Source organism: Gallus gallus, chromosome 5 (genome assembly GCF_016699485.2).
Source record: "Gallus gallus isolate bGalGal1 chromosome 5, bGalGal1.mat.broiler.GRCg7b, whole genome shotgun sequence".
NCBI classification, from domain to species: domain Eukaryota; kingdom Metazoa; phylum Chordata; class Aves; order Galliformes; family Phasianidae; genus Gallus; species Gallus gallus.
The window spans coordinates 561517-582553 of NC_052536.1; the positions used below are offsets into that span (position 1 = coordinate 561517).

The 21037-nt window shown below is 52.6% G+C and overlaps 1 protein-coding gene across 2 annotated transcripts; it reads left to right on the top strand.

Annotated features, from left to right (window-relative positions):
- Positions 1-19: 19 nt before the first annotated feature.
- NUP160 (nucleoporin 160) lies at positions 20-20995 on the top strand. Of its 2 annotated transcripts, none has more exons than XM_040701452.2 (35): positions 20-234; positions 859-1069; positions 1373-1595; positions 1808-1886; positions 2540-2651; positions 3141-3299; positions 4201-4278; positions 4461-4558; positions 5198-5282; positions 5751-5819; positions 6118-6201; positions 6607-6777; positions 6894-6993; positions 8629-8809; positions 9367-9482; positions 9583-9743; positions 10807-10940; positions 11255-11325; positions 12676-12835; positions 13400-13469; positions 15581-15679; positions 15947-16066; positions 16353-16448; positions 16562-16656; positions 17370-17466; positions 17555-17660; positions 17743-17903; positions 18402-18462; positions 19184-19294; positions 19422-19545; positions 19622-19723; positions 19966-20107; positions 20239-20364; positions 20464-20568; positions 20648-20995. In XM_040701452.2, exons 1-35 carry the CDS (start codon positions 32-34, stop codon positions 20732-20734), a joined length of 4197 nt encoding a protein of 1398 aa, XP_040557386.1. In that variant the 5' UTR covers positions 20-31; the 3' UTR covers positions 20735-20995. The 2 variants fall into 2 exon arrangements, with proteins under 2 accessions (XP_040557386.1, XP_040557387.1); XM_040701453.2 differs by having other exon boundaries at positions 8644-8809.
- The last annotated feature ends 42 nt before the right edge of the window (positions 20996-21037 follow it).

Consider the following 21037-nt stretch of genomic DNA (forward strand, 5'->3'; position numbering starts at 1 on the left):
TGCCCCGCGCGGGCGGGAAGGTGCCGACAAGATGGCGGCGGGGCTGGCGGAGCGCAGCTACATGGAGCTGGGCCCGGCTCCCCGCGCCCCGCCCCGGCGGCTCCGTGAGGTGTCCTTCAGCCCGCCGGGCACCGCCCCCGTCCCCTCCGGGCGTTACGGGGACAGCGCTGGGGGGTTCTGTTACCGGGAATGCGCGCAGCTGGGGGCGGCCACGCGGAACCGCTGCGTGAGGTGGTGAGTGAGGGCAGGCGGGGCTGTGAGGGACGGGGGCGGGATTGGGGGTGGGGGGGGGAGAACGGTGGGCTGTGAAAGCGTGGGAGGGGGGTTTGGGGCATGGAGGGCTGTGAGGGAGTGGGTGTTGGGGTAGGGATGGACTGATAGACGGGAGGGGGGATGGGTTTGGGTTTGGGGGTGAGTGAAGGGGCTGTGGGGGTGATGGGGTCGCGTTTGGGGGCAGGTAGGGATAGAAGGTGGGGTCGTGAGGGTTGGGGATGGGTTTGGGTTTGGGACAGGTAGGAATGGAAGGTGAAGGGGCTATGGAGTGATGGGGATGGGTTTGGGGCAGGTAGGGATGGAAGATGGGATTGTGAGGGATAAGGATGGGTTTGGGGGCAGGTAGGGATGGAAGGTGGGGTTGTGAGGGATGGGGGTTGAATTGGAGCAAGCAGAGAGGGAAGGAAGGGATTTTGTTATAGGAGGGATGAATTTTGGGGCAGGCAAGGATGGAGGGGGCTGAGGGGATGGAGGTGGCTGTAGGGCAGGCAGGGATGGCTTTGCCTGCCCCCAGCCCTTCCTGTCTGTCCCCATGTGCCCCCAGTTTGTTGTCCCCTGTGTCCCACACTTCCCTTCTCCTCTCAGGACGACATCAGGGGACACCCTTGAGCTGGTGGAGGAATCGCTGGACACAGAGCTGCTGAACAATGCTGTGCGCTTACACATCCAGGGCTGCCCGCTGCTGCCTGGTGGGGTGCACCTGTGTGAGGTGCAGAATCATCTGGTGCTGCTGTTGGTCACTGTGCAGAGCGTGCACCGCGTCCTGCTGCCCCACCCAGCCTACGCCTACCGTGGGGTGAGTGGCATAGAGGGGTTTTTGAGGGGCTTAAAGCCCATCCTTGTGGTCAGTGGCTCCTTTGGAGGCGTTGCTGCATGTGAGGAGGAAGAGAATGCTGCTGGGAAGGGAGACTTTAAAACCTACGTCTCCTCTTGGGGAGCAGCGATCATGGGTTGAAAAGCGAATGGCAGAGTGAGAGTTTTTACTGAAAGGAAAAACCTTTTTCATCACGTAGCAGTGTTGCTCCATAGGTGCTGGATTACTTCCTCCATGGCTCGTGCGGGTACTTGAGGCTTGTTCTCTTCCCTTTGCCTCTTCCAGGATCTGATAACAGAGAGCCAAATGCAGTCCGTATTTACAGACGTGGGCAAAATCAACTTCAGAGATCCATCCAGCTACTACCTGATTCCCAGCGTGCCGGGCTTGGCAGCCAACTCAGTGGCCTCAGCAGCCTGGCTGAGCAGCGATGGGGAGGCCCTTTTTGCTCTGCCCTCTGCAGCAGGAGGCATCTTTGTTATTAAGCTGCCTCCTCACGATGTACCTGGTAAGGCTGCATCCTCACACCTGCTTCTGTGCAGTGCAGTGCAGGAGTCCCTCTTCCAGCTCTGGGTCTGGATGGGTTTGGGTTTTGTCACATTCGTCTTATGGCCTTGCTGCACACGCAGCATCTCTTCTGCGTCAGCCTCCCTGCTGGCAGTAGATGTTTTGTTAACAAGTGCTCAGCGTGTTTTCCCTGTGTTGCTTTTATTTTGCAAGGAGTTGTTTCGGTTGTGGAGTTGAAACAGAGCTCTGTGGTGCAGCGCTTCCTCACCGGTTGGATGCCAACGGCCATCAGGTTGGTGTTTGGGGGCGAACACAGGGAGTTCGCTTTGTTTTATGATTCTTTCATGTGGGAGGAGGTGGTGTTTTAAGGTTGAAGTCCAGGATAGGCAAATCAGCATCTGCAGATGTGCTCTGAGAAGTTAACTGGGTCACAGGCCCCGTCACAGTGAGACTTGAGGGCTGGATTAGTTCATCTTAATGGGGTCCTGCTGATTCTGTGCGTCGGTGTCCGTGAGTGCGTTACGTCGAGTAATTGGCCTCTGAGGATTTGCCCAGGATGTGGCTCGCAGCCAGGGCAGATTAAGGATTACAACAGTTGTATGTTCTTGTCCTTGTTCCAAAATGTCAGGCTCCTTTCTGACCAGCAGAGGTTATGTGCAGATGACCCAGGCAGAGGCAGCTCATTTGGGGACTGTAGTCTTATGGCAGCTTAAGCACATGATCAGACCCAAAGCCCTGTTAAACCCTTCCTGGGAAACATGAACGAGCCTGCAGTGAGTTGGATCGCCAGGGGTGCGTTGCCTGGGGCCAGACGCCTCTCTTTTCCCACCTCAGTCCTTCGTCTCTGTTCGTGGGTAAAACATCACGAGAGAAATCCGGTGTCTTGGACCTGTGTGCCAACCTTGGCTGCCTTTTAACCCACTGCAATAACACCTGTGCTTTCAGAGGTGACGGCCCATCAGACGTCCCCATCAGCCTTGCAGTTCACTGCCTGGACCACGATGCCTTTCTCTTTGCGCTCTGCCAGGACCACAAGCTTAGGATGTGGTCCTACAAGGTGAGGCCTGTGTTTGGGGCAGCAGCGTGGATGCAGGTGTAGTTTAACAGGTTGGCGTTGGCTTATTTCCAAACCGACTCAGATAGGCAAGTGGGAGCACCCAAAGGGATGAGGCAGCACCCGAAATGGGTGTTCTGCTGCGTGAGTGGTAATGCGACGTGACTCTTTGTCAACAAGAAGTTGTTAAAAGCCTCTGCTTGCTGCGTGCCACTTGCTCCAGAGCTAATCAGCCAGCACAGGCACTTTCACGGCTCGGCTGTGCTGGAATGCGTGTCTGCTACTGGAGGGAGGGGAAGCTTTGTGTGCTGGCTGAGAGAGCACAGATGAGCTGGGGGAGCTAAGCTGCAACCAGAATGCTTACAGTGCACGTACGGATGCTTTGCTGGCATCCTGGAGGGAAGGATTTGGCCGTGCTGCTGCTGGGGAAGGCTTGAAGGCAGCTTTGCGGTCCTGTTTATTTCTCACGCCGCTTTCCTGTGTCTCCTGCAGGATCAAATGTGCCTGATGGTTGCAGACCTCCTGGAGTTCATGCCGGTCAGCAGGGACCTGCGGCTCGCAGCTGGCACCGGTCACCGCCTGCGCCTGGCCTTCTCCCAGTCCCTGGGGCTCTACCTCGGCGTGTACATGCATGCACCCAAGCGGGGGCAGGTAGGGAGCAGCAGCAGGGCTGCCTTGCTATAAACACGTTTTTCTTGGCCCGTGCGGAAAATACATCGTTCCTCCTTGGAGCTGAGTATGCGTAAGGCAGAAAGTGAAGTCTGCCCTTACAGAGAGAGGAGGCAGTGCTTTGAGCAAACGTTTTTGTCCTCGGTGGTGTAGGATGTGTGTCCTTGCTTTGGGAGGAGAGTTCTCTGTGATTAAGCCACATGCTGATCCACTCATTCACCCTCTGTTCTGGTAGTACATACGTGCCATGGGAAAGGTCTGAAAGGGGCCATAAACGTGGAAACACTGAGAGTGTGTTTATGTTGGGCTCCTGGGAACGTGCAAGTGCATCACAGTGCACTGCCAAATGTTAACTTCTGTAGAACTCCGTGTCGTGTGGTAAATAATAAATCCAGAAGGAGGGGGCTGACAGCACAGGACAGCCTCATCTCCTGCACAGCTTCTCCTTGCAGTTCTCCGGGGGATTCAAGCTCTGAGTAGAAGCACACACTGTGGCTTCTGCTGTCTCTCCAGTGCTAGCTCGCTTGTGTAAGAACACGCAGAGCTTTGTTTGCAGTAGCTTGCCTGAGGATTCCAGTCTTTTCCATCTCCACTTGCCTGCATCGTGTTGTCACTAGCAGGAACCAGCAGTGTTGTTGTTTTTCTGGTTCAGCCTTTCAGAAGACTGCTAGAAACCTTTCAAGTCCAGGCAGGGATCAGGCTGTCCTGCTGACAAGGCTGGCTGGAGCCTAGGCTGCTGGCTCGGTCCAGTCTGTGCTGCCCTTGGCCCAGCAGCTGCCGCACCAGGAGCCTGTGGATGGTGGCGAGGAGCAAGGACAGGCTTCCCTGCAGCATACAGGTTGGCATTCCTCTCTAACAAACGACTTACAGGATGTGTTGGTAGTTCTGTGTCTTCCAGCTGGTGAGCACCGAGAGCAACCGCTACAGCCTTGACCACATATCCTCGCTGTTCTCCTCCCAGGTGAGTGCCAGGGCAGGTCTTTCCCAAGTAAGAAGGGAGCGTTCCCTGCTGGATTTAACTGTTAGTCAAGAATTCTCTCCAGAATACGGGTAAATGGCATGAGGGAGTTTGGCTGTTTTTAATCACACAAGTCTCTGCTGTGCTCGTATTTCTCATAAAGTCAATCTGTGCCCTTCCTCCAGGAGACTCTCATTGACTTTGCCTTAACCTCGGCTGAGATCTGGGCACTGTGGCATAATGAAGAGAACCAAACCATTGTGAAGTACATCAACTTCGAGCAGTGAGTGTCTGCCTCGAGTTACTGGTGGGGGGAACTGCCAGATGCTGCTCTGCTCATTGGAAGCTCTTACCCAGCACCTCTTGCTATCACAGGGTTCATGTCATGTGCACAGCTGTGTCTTCCTGCAGTGCAGATCACATGGATTTTTTTTTTTCTGTTGTTCTGCTGTATAATGCTGCAGCTCAGCTACAGGAATGTGAAAAATGTAAGAAGCCAGGCAGAAGGCTTGCTGTGAGGGAGGGCTGCACTTCACCAACAGTTCCTCCAAAGCAGATCTGGCCGCTCTTTTCCAAGTACGATCATGTTTTGAGATGAGCGGTGACATGAAAGCGTTGCCCTTATTTCTGTAAAGCCAAGAGAGTCCTTCTGGTGCGTAACCAAGCGGGGAGTTAAATACTGGATAAAAAATGCTGAGCATTCAGGTTAGCTCGGGGTTGGGGATAGCGGCGCGAAGCTCTGCTGGCTCAATCTGTTGTTTGTCACCAGTCAGAGCCCTGTCAGCAAACCCGAGGGGCCGTGGTGGCTGTCAGTCTTCTGTCAGCTGGTGCAAGTGACAGGTTGGGTTCAGGTGACAGCTTCTGGGAGTGTTGCCCTGCAAAACTGATTGTTTTTTTCTGTTTGTTTGTTTAATTACTCCAGAAACGTGGCGGGACAATGGAACCAGGTCTTCATGCAGCCACTGCCTGAAGAGGAGGTGACGGTTCGACATGACCAGGACCCCAGGGTGAGCTGACTAGAAAAGCAACGAGAATTAATGAAGCTTCTTTGCCCCAAGGAAAATGTCAAGGCTGCTGAAGTGTACAATTTATCTTGTAACACTTCTTAAAATTGCTCCAAATTAAAGGAGATGAGCCTGGGGCTCTTATCACAGCATTAAAGCACTAAGCCTAGTTACAAAGCCTGAATTTGAGGGAAGGGGAGAATTTCAAGTCAGTCCAGAGCAAGCCTTGAGACAAGACGTATGAATAAAGAAGGTCTGGAGTGTGTGGGGAGCCGTATTCAGCTGTGGGAGCTGCAAAGGGTGGGGAAGAAGAGAGGCTGGAACAGGGTGTGAGTGTAAACCGAAGCTGGAAAGAAATACAGGTGAAGGGGGTGAGTTTGAGAACAGGAGCTAGTACCGGCAGCAGTGTTTTAAACGTTGTCCTCCCAATACACATTGTTTCTGTAAATTGCCATCTTGTTCTCTTCGCAGGAGACCTACTTGGAGTACCTCTTCACGCCTGGCCGCTTCTCAAATGCAGCCATCCAGAAGGCTTTGCAGGTCAGTAGGAAAGCATTTGGTGCTCCCCCTGTTCACCTTCCTCGCAGTTCGGATGTGAGGCAGCAGGATTCCTTGGCTGGCATCAATTTGATCTCTACAGCCTACTGGCCTGTCAGGGGTCACTGGAGCAAGCTAGGAAGAGCGAAGCTGGCTGAAGCACTTAGCACCCAGCCCTACTTTTCCCACACTTTCACCCCACAAATCAATGGATAATGCATTGTGATTGTTGTGTGTCGCTGAATGCCTCTCCAAGACAGCTCTCTTGGTTTAAAGGAAGGTTTGCTGTGTTGCTTTCCAGATCTTTTCTCAAGGAACAGAGAGGCACATGGACCTGACGTGGGATGAGTTAAAAAAAGAGGTTACCTTAGCTGTGGAAAATGAGGTAGGATTTCTTTTTCCCTGCCGTGCTTTGTTCTTGCATTCATTTTTACGTAGTGTTGTGGTGGTTCAGTGAAGTTGGTGAAATGCAACGTGAGCCTGAGCCGTGTCTTATCCTCTGCCTCTCTGGAGGAGTTACATAAGCTGTGTTTTTGGTTCTGAGGAAATAAAATCTTCACCTGTCCTGCCTGTTTTTTCATTCCCCATTCTTTATTTGTGTCTTTTGTGGGGAGAAAACGTTAGCAACAAATAAATCTTGCCTGTAGGGTGGTAGGGAACTGCAAGTGGTCTTCATAAATCCTTAGCTGTGTAATTGTGTGACGCTGATCACGAGGAACAAAACATCAGTGCAAATGCTAGTTTTTCATTCCCTTCCTGTTCCCATCTGAAGCTGTTTTGGTCCTGCTAGTTCCAGGGCAGTGTGACAGAATACGAGTGCTCTCCAGAGGAGTTCTGTCAGCTGCAGGTGGATTTCTGGTCCAAGTTCTGTGCCTGCTGCCTTCAGTACCAGGAAGCGCTCTCACGGCCCCTGGCCCTGCTCTTGAATCCCTACACCAACATGGTGTGCCTGCTGAAGAAGGTGAGGCTGGGCAGCAGTGCTCTGGGTGCTTTGGCAATTGGCCTGCGTGTTTCCATGCCCTTTTGACTGTGGAGTGATTGGAGGAACTCAAAGAATTGCTTTGCCTTGCCTTTTAGGGGTTTGTGTCCTTCCTCGTGCCCTGCTCCTTGGTGGACCATCTCTATCTCCTCTCTAATGAGCATCTGCTGACTGAGGAAGATGCTGCCATCTTTGATGGTAAGTGAGGAGATGCAGAGTTATTGGAGGCTGAAATGCTGCCTTTTGGGAAAGACTGCAGCAGAGGAATGCAGGAATATCTGTAGTTGCTCTCTGAAGTGCTCCTGACTGTAATTCTCTACACAGTTTTCTCGTTTTGCTATCTGTAGGGAACTGTGTGTTGGGAAATCGATCACGAGCACTAGACTAGGAATTAAAAATTGGTGTCAGGGCTGTAAATCTGCCAAAAGTCATTTCAGAAAACTTGAAAAGGAAGAGTCCTAGATTTCAGGCTTAGTGACAGGCATCCACAGCAATGTGATCCTTGGCCTTGTGGCGTTCTGAACTCTCTGAGTACACACACCGGTGCCTTCTTGACACCCACTATATGGGTTAGATCTGCCAGACTGGAGCTTGCCAGCATGCTGCTGGGGTTCAGGAGCTTGTGTTTCTGTCCCCTGCTTTGTTTAATCAGTCTCCAACAGCTACCAGGTGAACGCAGGGTCAAGCCAGGAGGGCAATTCCATCAGAAATACTTCATAATTTTGTATCATACCAGCTGGTGACCCCGTACATAAAGGTCTTATGGGTGACACCCCGGTGTGAACCCCTTTTGGCTTTGCAGTGCTCACCAAGAGCTGTAGGACCTGCTCTGACTCGTGGCAAGCCATTCTGTTTCATAAATTTCCCCAATCTCTGTGCTGTGCTGGTGGAGTAAACTCCTTGAAGAAGCAACAGATGAGAGAGATGTCAAAGTGCTTGGAGAACTGCAGGTTTCTGAGACTGTTAGCTTAGTTTGTAGTGGAGTATTTTTGTGTATGGGGAGGGACTGGGCAGCTTGTCTCCAGGAAGTAAATAGTAGAGAGAGCAAAACTTGACGTTAATATCGTCACCACAGTGCCCTCTATGCTTTGCTGGTGATGGAACAAGAAAAAGGCAATGGAAAATGTTACTTAACTTCTACTTTTGTGCTGGACTGATTTTTTTTATTATTATTATTATTTTGGGGGGGGTTATTTTTAATCATCCTCCACTTGGTTGAGCTATTTCTGGCTCCGATAGAAGGAAAGCTGGAGGCCTGGGCTGGTTTGGAGGCTGACACTGCCTGCTCCATCTGGTTCAAGCTTCTCAAAAGAAAGTGACTTGATCTTTAAAAAGTACACACACGAGGGACTGCATTGGAAAACAGGGATTTATTCTGCAAACCCTTGGCCCTTAAGTCAATTTTCAGATCGTTTCTAAGAATGTGAGAATCTTCTTGGTTGCGAGAGAGGGCTGCTCATGGGGAACTGCTGCAGCAGGAGTGGCAGCTCCTTGGCAGATCCGGTGGAGCTCAGCTGTATGAGCTCTCAGCTTTGGGTTTCTTTGCTGTTTGCTAAGTGTTTCCTTTCAACCTGTAGCTGGAGAAAATGCTTTAGAGGGAATTTGATGCTTAATTGTTGTTAAAATTTTCCCCCCCTCCAAATAAAAGAGTCCACATCTTTCCTTTGTCAACTGCCACCTTTTTATTTGGTCTCATTAGCAGGGCAGGGGCAGTTTGACATGCAGGACTGAGACCAATCTGCTGCTAGTGCTTTGCTGATGGTCAGCCGGACTAATGAGTTTTGAATGGTCCTCCCACCTTCTTGTTGAAATCTCTTGTAAATATACAGTTAGATTTTTTCATTGCAGATTTGGAGATGTCTCGTGATGTTGTCTGTCTTGTCCAGTGCCTTCGACTGATCGGAGAATCAATTTCCATGGAAATAGCGTTCATTATGGAAATGGCTTGCTCCCGCCTCCAGCCTCCAGAAAAGGCTGCAGAGCAGATCCTGGGGGACTTGATAGCTAATGACACGTAAGGAGAAGCATTCCTGCAGGCAGGGATGGCTGAGCAGGGGTTGCCTGGAGCAATCCTGTCTCACTGGGGATGTGTGGGTATCTCCCTGTGCTGCCGGAGGGAGATGGTGGGCGTGGGTATTGGTCCTGTTAGCAGGCATTTCCACCCCAGTCCCCTTTGCTGTTGCCTTGGGCTCTCCTGAGCAGAAATGTATGCAATTGTGAGATGAGGCAGGGTGGAAGAGGAACAGGTTCTCATTAGCTGATTGTGCAGGCACGCTTATTAGAGGTCAGAGCCATGGTCAAGCTGTGTGGTTACACGCTAACCTCCTCCAGTCGCTCCCTGTGGAATGCCAGCTATCTGACTGCTATTTCCTAGTGCCCTGGGGGAGCAGAATAAATAGCCCAGTCTCTGCAGGCGCTGTAATAAAACTGTGAGCCAGAAGAGGATTCCCTTCAAGAACATCCAAGCTGATTGGATGCTCTCCCTTCCAGAGATGATCAGTAAGGGTGAAGAGGGAGACCTCTTCAGTTTACACCTCATCTTTTTTTTTCTTTTTTTTTTTTTCCTAACAGGGAAAATGTGATGGAGGACATACACAGCAAACTGCAGGAGATCAGAAACCCTATCCATGCCATCGGGGTGCTCATCCGAGAAATGGACTACGAGACTGACACTGACATGGAAAGAGGTGAAAGCTCTACGGCAGTACTTTGGGCTGGGGAAGTGGCCGCTCAGCCAGCTTTCCTGTTGGGCTGGTTTCTCCCCTTACCTCCATGATTTTCTTTCAGCTCACCCTCTAAATATGCGTCTGAACCTCACCCAGCTCTATGGCAGCAGTACAGCCGTCAGTGTGGTGTGCTGGGGGGTATGTAAGATCGCCATGATCCGTTTCCAGATCTGTCGGGACCTGTTGATCCTCCAACAGCTATTGCTGCGGCTGGGCGATCCTGTGAGTACAGCCCTTCCAGCTACCGAGCACACACCCTTTGAACTTTTGGATCTGGGTTGCCTGGTGCCAGACTGCAAGCTGCCTCTCTTCCCACAAAACACTGGCAACTGTTGGAACTAGCCTGAGGCTTGGGCAAGCCCTGCCCTCTTCTCCTGTGTCTTTTGTCATCCTGAGCGAAGCAGCCGTGCGCCACTCACACCCAAACTCCCTGTTTCCATGCTGTACGTCCAGGAAGCAAAACTCTCTGAGGGAGGAGGGCACCATTTCCAGCCCTCCATCCAAACCAGGGCTGCCTGAGCACGCACAGCTCTCCCATCCAGTCCCCGTCCCTCCCACAGCAGAGCTGACAATCGCAGCCTTGTTATCCAGCAACGCAGCACACAGCTCTTCTGCCTCACAGCAGCAGCATTTACCCAGAGGCCGTCGTTTTGCTGTCCGTGCGAGGCTGTTCCAGCCAGTGCCAGCAGCTGCCACGATGGCAGCTGTGTTTATAGGGTAACCCAGGAAGGGTTGATTCTGCTGGCTGGGGGGGCTGAGCAAGCAATGGTGCTGGTGATTTGAGGGGAGCAAGCCCCCGGGGCAAAGGGGGCATTTGTTTAGACCAGTGTTATTTACTTGGAGACACTGCTGCAGTTGTTCAGTGAAAAGAAATCCCCTTCTCCGCTTCTTCTTGGATAAGCTTGTCTTAGTGACGTTTAGAGCACGTTGCAAGGTGCCCTTCTGGAGCCAGGCACGTGGCATGGTCAGAAGCTGCTGTTTTGCCACCTTGAAATGCTTGTCCTTCACAAGCGTGGATCTCTCTTCTTCCTCTATCAGCTGTCTGTGTTGTCCTTGGCTAGATCAGAAGGGATGCAGTCCCTGGATGTGGCCACAGCAAAGCTGTGATCTCAGTCTGTGTTTCATTGCAGTAGTGCCAAGCACCTTGGTTCACACATCACTCTGCTTGTCAAATTTTTCCCCGTGGCATCTGGGCCTCCGGAATCCTTACCTCACCCCTTGGCACCGAGGGGCACGGGCTGTTGCTCAGCCTCTCTGCATGTCAGCCCCTGTGCTTTGTTTGCAGATGGTTCTGGGAGGGGGACAGCTGTTCCAGTCTCAGCAGGACCTGCTGCACCGCACCTCCCCTCTGCTTCTCTCCTACTACCTGATCAGGTGGGCCAGCCAGTGCCTGGCGTCGGACATCCCCATCGACACGCTGTGAGTCCCTGCCTTGCCCTTTCTCTCTCTGACTGTACGCTGCTGCAGAATCGACCTGAGATCCCCTTTCCAGCAGTACATGGTGGTGGTTGCTGTGGGAGTGTTGCTCTCAGAGTTAGTTTGTGCTAGGCTGGCTTTTATCTTCTGTGTTTTGAGCTGACTCCTTGCCTTGTGCTAAATCTGCCCTGTGAGGTCTCGCTGTTCTGTGCACTGTTGCCTTCTTTAGCAGTAGGAGTGATTTGAGTTGAACAATGAGTACAATTAAAGCAGGGGGCGTTTTGTTTTCTCTTTGCTGATGGCTTTTTCTTCTCCAGGGAATCGAATCTGCAGCATCTCTCTGTGTTGGAGTTAGCAGACACTACTGTTTTAACACCCCATAAGCTAGGTAAGATGTTTACAGCTTGCCAGTTCTCCATTTCTTGTTAAATAAAATCCTTAAACTTTTTTTCTGCCACCCAAGGGAAATGCTTAAGGCAGAGAGCCAACGGATGGTGTGTTTGAGCAGCCCTGTTTCGTTGTTCGTGCTGTTCACTAAAAACAGCAAAGTGTCCTGCAACGCTGGAGCGAGTGTAGTTATGTTAGGTCCTGCTCGCTGTCCTTTATCAAGCAGGAGCAGCAGCTTAGGGAAGGGATAGAACGTGGAAAGTGCTTCCCCAGAATGTGCTTGTGCTTCCAAGAATTTGCATTTCAGGTGTGAGCGCTGCTCACAGCCAGTAGCTTAAGTGGGGAAACTGCAGCTGATAACCTGCTCACGTTTGATGTCTTGCTACAATCCCTAGACAAAGCCATTATGCTTTCAGCTACCGGCTTCGGGGAAGAGTCATAACGGGGGAGAACACAAAGCAAGTTAATTAGGGGGATAGGTACCTTGAAATGGTTTCAGAGAGAGAAGATGAGCAGGATAGGGAGGAGAACGCACAGTCAGAGCCTGTGACTAATTTGTGTGGTGCTTCAAGGCTGAAACGCTTCAGAGGGAGCTGCAAAAAGAAGTGAGGAGGCAGCAGGCTGCTGGGAGTTTAGGAGTTCTCTCCATTTGCTGACAGCCCTGCAGGGTTTGTGTTCTCTGTAACCGGGCTGCAATCTTCGGCGTTGGAGCTCTCCATCGGTGTCTCAGTTTGGGAGCAGTTGCCTTTGACGTAAATGTCAGTGCCTGAAAGCAAAACTGAAAACATCCTTTGTGTGCTCGCCAGTGTTGTGGGTTATTGCTTGGCCTATTCATGAGGAAAGTCCTGTTTGGCCAGCGTGCTCCAGGAAAAATATGTGAGACGTGGGGAAGATAGAAAGGAGGTGGCAGCTTGGGAAGAGGCGTTGAAAACAGTTAGCTCATGAGAGATCGCGCTGCTTAAGGGGCTGGAATGAGGAGGGAGGCATTTGCAGAGAGGCAGATAGCAAAATCAGCACTCCCTCCATCAGCCCTGCCCTGCAAAACACTGGGGAAAGCTGCAGATGGATTGCGAATAGCACAGCTGGGGAGAGAGCACAGCCCTCTATTTGTGTTGTAATCGAGCTGCAGTTAATAAAAGCTGCAGCGTGTGGCTCTCTGATCTCCTGCTGCTCCCTCTGATTTAACTAGAAATTGAGAGAAATCCTGTACCCGCAAGTCTGAGCACTGGATGTCCTTGCTGTTTTGCTCTGGCTTAACCTGTGGCACTTGAGCTGATGAGCCCAGCATAGTAGAAACCTGGGACGTCTGCTGCAGGCCCTGTTCTCCGTACCTCCTTACCTTGTATTTCAGTGTCCAGCCCTCAGACAATCGTGGAGCTCTTCTTTCGGGACGTGGCCAGAAAGCACATCGTCTCCCGACTCTTCCTGCAACCAAACACCTCTTTGATTGAAACGAGTTTGAATTGGCCCCATCTCATTACCGCAATAGTGGCTGACTTTCTGCCCCTCCTGTATCCTTGGCTGTGAGCTGTGCTTTCTGTTGGGGCTGTAACAAGAGGGGGGCTCTGTATAAAACAAAACCTGTTGTGGACCTGTCCTGAGGCTGTCTCAGGAGAGCAGCTGGGACAGTGCGTTGGCCATCTCATTCCAAAAGCTTCTCGCACCCAAATTTCAAAGTCAAGTCTCCTAAACAAGTGGCTGTTGTAAGCATTAATGGGATTTGTGGGTATTTTAAGATTTCATGGACTCCATTCTATTGAGGTACACAGTGAAGGATTTGAGTTTTTGACTTTAAGCCCCTGAGCTCTGTCTGGCAGGTTTACTTGGCAAGGTGCGATGCTGGGAGATCTGGAAGGGTAACGAGATTTGGGCAGTTGTGGATTAGATGTGCTAATGGTTTTGGTCTAATATGGATAAATCTTATTACAGAATAATGATTTGTAGAAAGAGCAGCTTAATCTTCTCTCTTCCCCCCCCCCCCCCCCCCCCCCCCAAATGGGAGAAGAGCACATGCAGAGTTTAAGCCCAATGCTCTGAGTTCTCCGGACCGGACCTGTTCCTTAATTCCTGCTCAGATGGCCCAGCAATCCTGGGTTCCTCTTCCCAGAGTGCCTGATAGGGAGCTGCCAGTACACCCAGCTGCAGGTGAGTGCCGTGGGTTTTTTTCCTTATTACCTACAGTCCCTTCAAGACATGCAGATAGTTCTCCTGAGCTTCTGCTTTCCTGTAGCTGCTGCCCTCTGAAATCAGGCACAGAATGGTCTTCCCACGTGCTCTGTTCCCGTGCCTCCAGTTTGGAGGTGATGGGCTGGAAGTTTGTCCTGGGAAGGAAGTGGTCTACAAGGAACGAGTTTTTGGAGGAGAATCAACACAAATCTGCCTCTGCAATTAACTTCCATCTCGTATCTATCATCATCATTTTAGTGGCCACCTCAGTCTCTGCTAAGAGAAGGGCTTTTTGGCTTAGTATATTGTACTTGGAAAATGCAGCAGAGTTCAGTGATGGATTTGTTTAAGGTAGTCTTCTTACTCATTTCCTCTTGCATCTTTTTTGGAAGAAGATCCAAGCACAAGTGCTCAGGATCCTGACATGCCCTGCTGAAGGAGGAGCACAGTCTTGAGAGCAGGATGCTGTGGAGCTTGTTTGGCTGTCACAGCAAGCCCCTAACCTCATCAGCTGTTAGCTGCCCACGGGCAGCTGTGGTTCAATGGCAAGCACCTTGCCCACCACATAAGGCATGTGGCAGAAATGCATTTTCAGGAAGCCTCACCCATTTCTTCAGTGTCCTTCCTGGTGAAGAGCAGTGTAAGAAACATCCATCTGTCTTCCCATCGCCAACCGTGCTCTCCCACGTCCTGTTGGTGCTCTTTATTTTTTTGAGTGTCTCCACAGCTGTGTTTCAGGGATTATTTCTCGTGCTGTCTCCTCTTGTGTGCTGTAGGGATTTGGTGGTTGCAGCTGCGTGTGCTCCACTGAAGAGCATGATTTCTTGTCCGCAGTGCCACGTGATGCTCCTCGTTCCCCCTACTGACAGTAGTCCTTGAGGCATTCAGGATTAGGCAGGCTGCTATTAATGAGATGCTTTCTCCTGTGTTTAGCACAACTCTTGTTCTCGCAGTCCCCTCTACCTGGGGGCTGAATTGCTTTCTCTTGTGCTCATCGTGCTGCTAAGAAGAATGTCAAATCTGCAGCTCTTCTGAGCCAGGAAATGCCAGGACGGTTCAGGCAGCATCCCTCTGCTCCTGGCATACGTGCACGTGTGGTGTGAGCACGCTTTGAATTTCCTCACGTTGCTTTTGCCTCGCTCGTGTCCTGCCTCGAGGAGATAGGAGAGCCTTCCACCCTGCAGGAGTGGGCACTTCTCCTCCTCACTGCCTTCTGTCGGGCTCGCTGATCCCTGCCAGTCACGTAAACTTGGATTAAGTGCACTGACCTCAGAGAGCTAACAACAGCTTTGACTGTGAGCGTGCATGCAGTGACCCAAATAGAGGTGGAGATGCAGGAAGCGCCCTGCAAGTACCAGGCGGGAGCAGAGAAGGTCTGGTGGCCAAAGTGCTGCCCTGGGATGGGTGCTAAAGCTCTCCTTGGTGCTTATTGGGGTGAGATTTATCCGGTGCAGGTGGCTAATCTGAGCAGGGAATCCGAGCTCAGAGCATGTCTTATTACATGGCATTTCACAGAGCTGCGCTTGCTGAGACTGGGGTGGGACAGCAAAACCTGGGCTCTGCTGCCAGCTCCTGGCTCCCCTGTGCCTTTCCCTGCTGCACCCCAGCAAGCTTAGCACAGCTCTGCTTCTCTGAGTGCAAAGAACAGCCGGTGCTCTCCCAGCTACTGAGTCTTCATCGTGTCTTCTAGCTCCCTCCTGATCGATGATGATGACATTTTTCAGTCTTTATGTTATCTTGATGAAGCAGGCACAGGGCCGGGGTGAGTTACATTGCCCTGTGCTATGGCTTTTAGCTGTGGTGTGTGCCTGGTGCCATCTGCCCTCCACACAGTGCCTGGCAGCTTGTAATCAGTGCTCTGGCTGCTCTCCCTCTCTTGCCCTGCTCCTACAGTAAGTTTGTAGCGGGCATTCTGCATGATTCTGTGGGATGCTGGGTGCAGTTTGGTGTGTTTCTTACAGATACTGGGAGAGATTTCATGCAAGCCATAGGGAATGCCTGTTTCTCTCTGCACACCAAGGAGATGTTGAGGTTGGGAAACGATCCTGCCAGAGGTGGTAATGAAAGCTCCTCTTCTTCCTTTCCTGTAGGAATACATTCGCCTACTGCAGCCATGGTGCCATGTGAACATGGGCTCCTGCTGCTTCATGATGGGCAGGTGCTACCTCGTCATGGGTGAGGGCCACAAGGTAAGGCACCGTGGTTGTATTTGCTGCTAGGGCCTTGTTTCTGCTGTGTAGCTCAGGGAACATCGATCTGAGCTCTGCCTCTGGGCAGGGAGTGGGACTGGGGGGGGACAGTGGGACCTACCTGCTGTCAGGGCAGTTCTTGTTGCAGCTCGGGGCCAGCAGGACCCGTAGGACGCAGCTGAAGTGGGCGGCGCTGTCCTCTCCAGTACAGCAGGCTGGGGCAGTCCCCAAAGGCACACACGCAGCTGCTCTTTGCTGTGCTTCCAGGCTTTGGACTGCTTCTGCCAAGCTGCTTCCGAGGTGGGAAAAGAGGAGTTCTTGGACAGGCTGATCCAGCCTGAGGAGGGCGAGATGGTCTCCACCCCGCGCCTGCAGTACTACAGCAAGGTATGGCTCAGCCTACCCAGCACGTGTGGCCCCCACCAGTGCAGAGCTGTTCCACACCAGCGCTGCTTGTGGGGAGGCTCCCAGCTTTTGGGGAGGTGACTTCAGCCTTGAGAAACACATTTTTGGGGGAAGCAACAGCTTAGTTTTGGGGATGACCATGAGGATAGTGACTACAGTATCTGCAACTTAACCAAATGCTGTTGTTGTTTTTTAACTTTGCTCTAGCCACTTAGATACAGTGGCCAAGTATCTTGATGGGTCGTATAGCTAGAGTTGTCACTTGCAGGTTCTGCGCTTGTTGGACATGGTTGGCTTACCAGAGCTGGTCATCCAGCTGGCTTCTGTGGCCATCATGGAATCAGCAGATGACTGGAGAACCCAGGTAGGTACAGGTTCCTTCTGCGCTGAGATGCTTCTTCAAGGAGCTTACACAGGAGCTGTTTCTTAGTTCTACAACTTGAAATGCGCTCTTCTTGTGCTGTGTGGTGTTTTCAGGCTACCTTGAGGACTTGCATCTTCAAGCACCACTTGGATTTAGGGCACAACAGTGACGCATACGTCGCCTTAACGCAAAACCCAGATCCGAGCAGGTAGGTGACAGCTTTGTCCCTTAGATGCTCACTTGTCTTGGAGCTCCTGCCTTTGCCAATTTTTGTGTTGAGGCAGAAGGAAGCTGGCACTGCAGGGTAGGACATGACTGCTGCATTAAGGGGTTCTGTGTAAAGATGCCTCTAAAGAGGCGTACTTAATCTTTGTAAGAGCAGTTATAATTGGCAATATGTCCGAAGTGGAAACTGAAAGAAAACACGGGGCCTTATTCAGGGAAAAACCAGAAACAAAATGGCTGAAGAATTGCATGCAGCATTACGTTTGGGAGGGCTTCAGGAGTCTGATTAACTTAGTTTACTAAAGGAAAGAGCCTTGGGATGGCATTTTGTCTTGTGTACCTCCTTAAAGCGAGCTGTGCAGAGGAAGCTTCGCAGCAGCCATGGAAAATGCAGTGGGCAGGAGGAGATAGAAGCTGGAGTTGGGGTTTTCATGGAAGTGGAGCTCTGATTCAGTATGGAGGCCCCAGAAAGCTTCACCAAACAGAGCTGGTGGTGGGAGGCTGCCCTCCTGAGCAACACAAGCAGTGCGGAGGGACGTTCTGCTTATCTTTGTTGCCAACGCAGGAGAAACCTGAAGGGACCTCTTGGTTTGAAGCCAGTAAAACCTTTGGCTCTCGTCCCAAAGCAGCACGTTGGTGGCTCAAAGCCTGCATCCTGGTGGTGGGTCAGCTCAGGGCTGTGCTTTCCCTCCGCAGGCAGCTGGATTGCCTGCGCCAGCTAGTGGTTGTGCTCTGCGAGCGCTCCCAGCTCCAGGACCTGGTAGAGTTCCCCTACGTCAATCTCCATAATGAGGTAATTAATTAACCTGCGCTGGGAGGAGGGGGGGGCACAACTCCTTCGAAGAGGATTTTTGACCCCTTTGAGCCTCTTTGCATCGCAGGTTGTGGGGATCATAGAGTCCCACGCTCGAGCAGTGGACCTGATGACCCACAATTACTACGAGCTGCTCTACGCTTTCCACATCTACCGCCACAACTACCGCAAGGGTGAGGCGTGGGGTGGAGCAGCCCTGTCCCGTTCGCCTTGCTCCGACAACAGCACGGCTGATGCATCCCCTCCTTTCCTCAGCTGGCACGGTGATGTTTGAGTACGGCATGCGCCTGGGCCGCGAGGTGCGGACGCTCCGAGGGCTGCAGAAGCAGGGCAACTGTTTCCTCGCAGCCATTAACTGCTTACGGCTGATCCGACCTGAGTACGCCTGGATAGTGCAGCCAGCATCTGGAGCTGTGGTAGGGGATCTGTGAGCTTGTCACCAGCCCTCTGCCCCGAGCTTTTGGATGTAGGGGTGTTGAGAGCTGCGCTGGGGGAGGCTGCTTCTGAAATCCTTCCCAATGCAGCTCGATGAGAAATGTGGCTACGATAGCGCAGAGGGTATTTGTAACCTCCTGCAAGTTCCACAGGAAGGAAAGTAGCACCTCTTGTTAAAGATAAGTCAAATCTCAGGGAGACCAAACACCTGAAATTCCAGTCCAGGGGAGAATTACAGAAACACGGTTTGTATTTCCGATCTCTTTGTGGAGAGGAGGTGGCTGTAGCCTGATCAGCCAACGCTGCGCTGTGTTTGATAGCCAGAGATAAGGAAATGTAACCTGAACTGATAAGCAGTTGCATGGCTCCTCATTCAAATCAAGGCTTGAGAGGAGAGCTGAGGGCTGGAGTGTATTGTGCTGATTTGTCCTTCAGGAACCAGCTGGGCATCAACCTTTTCTCTGCTTCTTTCCTGCAAGTACGAGCGGCCTGGAGCATCCCCAAAGAGAAGCCACGATGGGGAGTGCGCTGCGGTCCCCAGTAAGTGCCTGGTACTGACTTCTTCCCATCTCCTGCGTTCCCACAGCTTTTCCCCTTGCCTCCTGGGAGCTCATCTCTGGTGGGTTTATAATCGGGGGGGGTTGTAAGCATATGCACTCTGTTAGTGTTGGCATCTCCTAGCTGCAACATCCTGCCACGTAGTGCTTCTTCCCCAAGGACTTTGTGTTCTGTAGTTAGATATGGTTTTACTTTCAGTGGAAATAAATTGTAACAAAGCCTTTCTGAGGCCGTTCCTAGTTCTCTGAAACTCTCGTTGCTTGTGTTCTTGGGAGCCCTGTTGGTGTGGCTCATCTCTGCTGGTGTGGTTTCTGCTCTGTGTCTGCCAAAGCAGGGGGTGGGAGGGCGTTTGGTTGGACTCCTAATCTTTAGCATGACTCTAGCAAAGTTTCAGGTCAGGCATATTTTTTTTAAGACAATAATTTTTGAACGAACTCCTTTGTAGCACACGCTGGGCAGGCAGAGCAGCAGCTGTTTCTAAACACGAGGTAACTCAGGAATTGGTGTCCCTGACAGATGAGGAGTGGGAGAGGTTTGTGACAAGGAGATGTGCACAGCTTAGGGCAGCAAAACCCGCTCCTTCCTTGGGCACTTCCTGCGGTGTGAGCACTCAGAGGATGATGGCAGAGGGGTGCAGATGTAGAGATTTTCTCCATTGTTCTTTCTTTAAATGCTGAGGTCCCTTTGCATCCATCTGTTACAGCAACGCGCCAAATCGAGATCCTGGAACTGGAGGATTTGGAAAGGGAGTGTGTGCTGGCCCGGATCCGTCTGACTCTGGTGCAGCACGACCTGTCTACAGCCGCGGTGGCAGGTGAGAGGGGGGTGCAGAGGAGCCTCCTTGTGTCACCCACGTGGTACTGCTGGAGCTCTGCTGGCAGAACTGCGTGGGGCTGAGCCCTGTGGCTGTGGAGGTGCTCACCTGGTTCTGCCTCCCACAGGCAATTCCACGCCTGAGGAGACGCTTGCCCTCCTGATCCGGGCTGGCCTGTTTGACACCGCCATCACCCTGTGCCAGACATTCAAGCTGCCACTGACGGCCGTCTTTGAGGGGCTCACGTTCAAGTACGTAGCCAGCTCCTGCCTCGGGCTCTGCTTGTGGCTCCCAGAGACACTGTCTGCACTGCTCCCTGTCTTTCAGGTGCATCAAGCTGCAGCTGGGAGGGGAGGCAGCACAGGCAGAGGCTTGGGAGTGGCTGGCATCAAACCAGCTCTCGGCGCTGGTTACCACCAAGGAGTCCAGGTAGATCCTCAGCTGTGGGGGAGAGGAACAGAGGAGAGGCTTCTTTCTCCCAAAGGCCGGAGTCTAAAGTCTTGTGGAAGGCCAGAGGCTGCTAAAATCCTGCACGGTGGCTGCGTTGAGGGCCCGAGGTGGCCGTAGAGGGCAGACATTGAGCAGCAGGGCAGGTCCATGGCATGCTCTGTGGCACTGCAGGCACTCTCAGAGGATGCCGGCAGGGTGCTGAGAGAGATATTGCCTTGCAGTGCCACAGATGAAGCCTGGAGGCTGCTCTCATCTTACCTGGAGCGCTACCCGTCCCAGAACAGCCTGTACCATCGCTGCGTCATCAACAAGCTCTTGGCACACGGCATCCCTCTGCCCAACTGGCTCATCAACAGCTACAAGGTGAGACCAGGCACAGCCTCACTGCACAGCGTGCCTCCTCTGCTGCTTTGTGCGACCTCCCAGCCCTGGGACTGCGTCAGGGGCTGTGTGTCCGTTCAGAGGCTCAGAAGGGCTTCCTGGGCTCTTTGCAGACAGTGGATGCTGCCCAGCTGCTGCGTCTCTACCTGAACTACGACCTGCTGGAGGAGGCGGTGGATTTGGTCTCGGAGTACGTGGATGCCGTGCTGGGCAAAGGGCACCAGTACTTTGGAATCGAGGTGAGCCGAGCTGAGTGCTGGGCAGCTCCACGGGCCTCCTGCTGGGAGCGGGAGAACGAAGCCAGGGCAGCGTGGCACAAAGCTTCTTCCTCCCTGCAGTTCCCACTGTCGGCCACGGCCCCCATGGTGTGGCTGCCCTACACAGCCATCGACCAGCTGCTGCAGGCGCTGCGGGAGAGCTCTGCCAACCCCAGCAACGTCCTGGTAGGTGCAGCTGCTGGGGCAGAGGTGGGAATGAGCTGAGGGGCTCTCACGGAGCAGCCCCCCTCTCCTTTCTCCCCAGCTCTACCAGAAGCTGCACGACAAGATGGAGGACTACCACCAGAAGGTCAGCGTGGCCACGCGGGACCGCCTGTACCTGCGCGCCTAGCCTCGGCCCCGTGGCCGGGTACAGCCCCCTGCGAGGCCTGGCAGCTGCCGGTGCTATTTTTACTCCTTTTTCCCATTCCGGGGCCGTTTGGGGGCGCCGCAGTGGCCGTTCGCTGCGGTGCCACCACGGCCGTGCCCCGGGATGGAGCAGCAGAGGGCGGTGAGGCCGCGCGGCTGCCCCTCTCTCGCGCTCTCCGTGTTTGTTTCTTTTATTTATTGTCGTCGTTTTGGATGAACTTTAATAAAAGCCAGGTGTTGTTAAGGGCGGGCTCCGTTCGGGGCGCCATCGGGGCGGCCGCTGCAG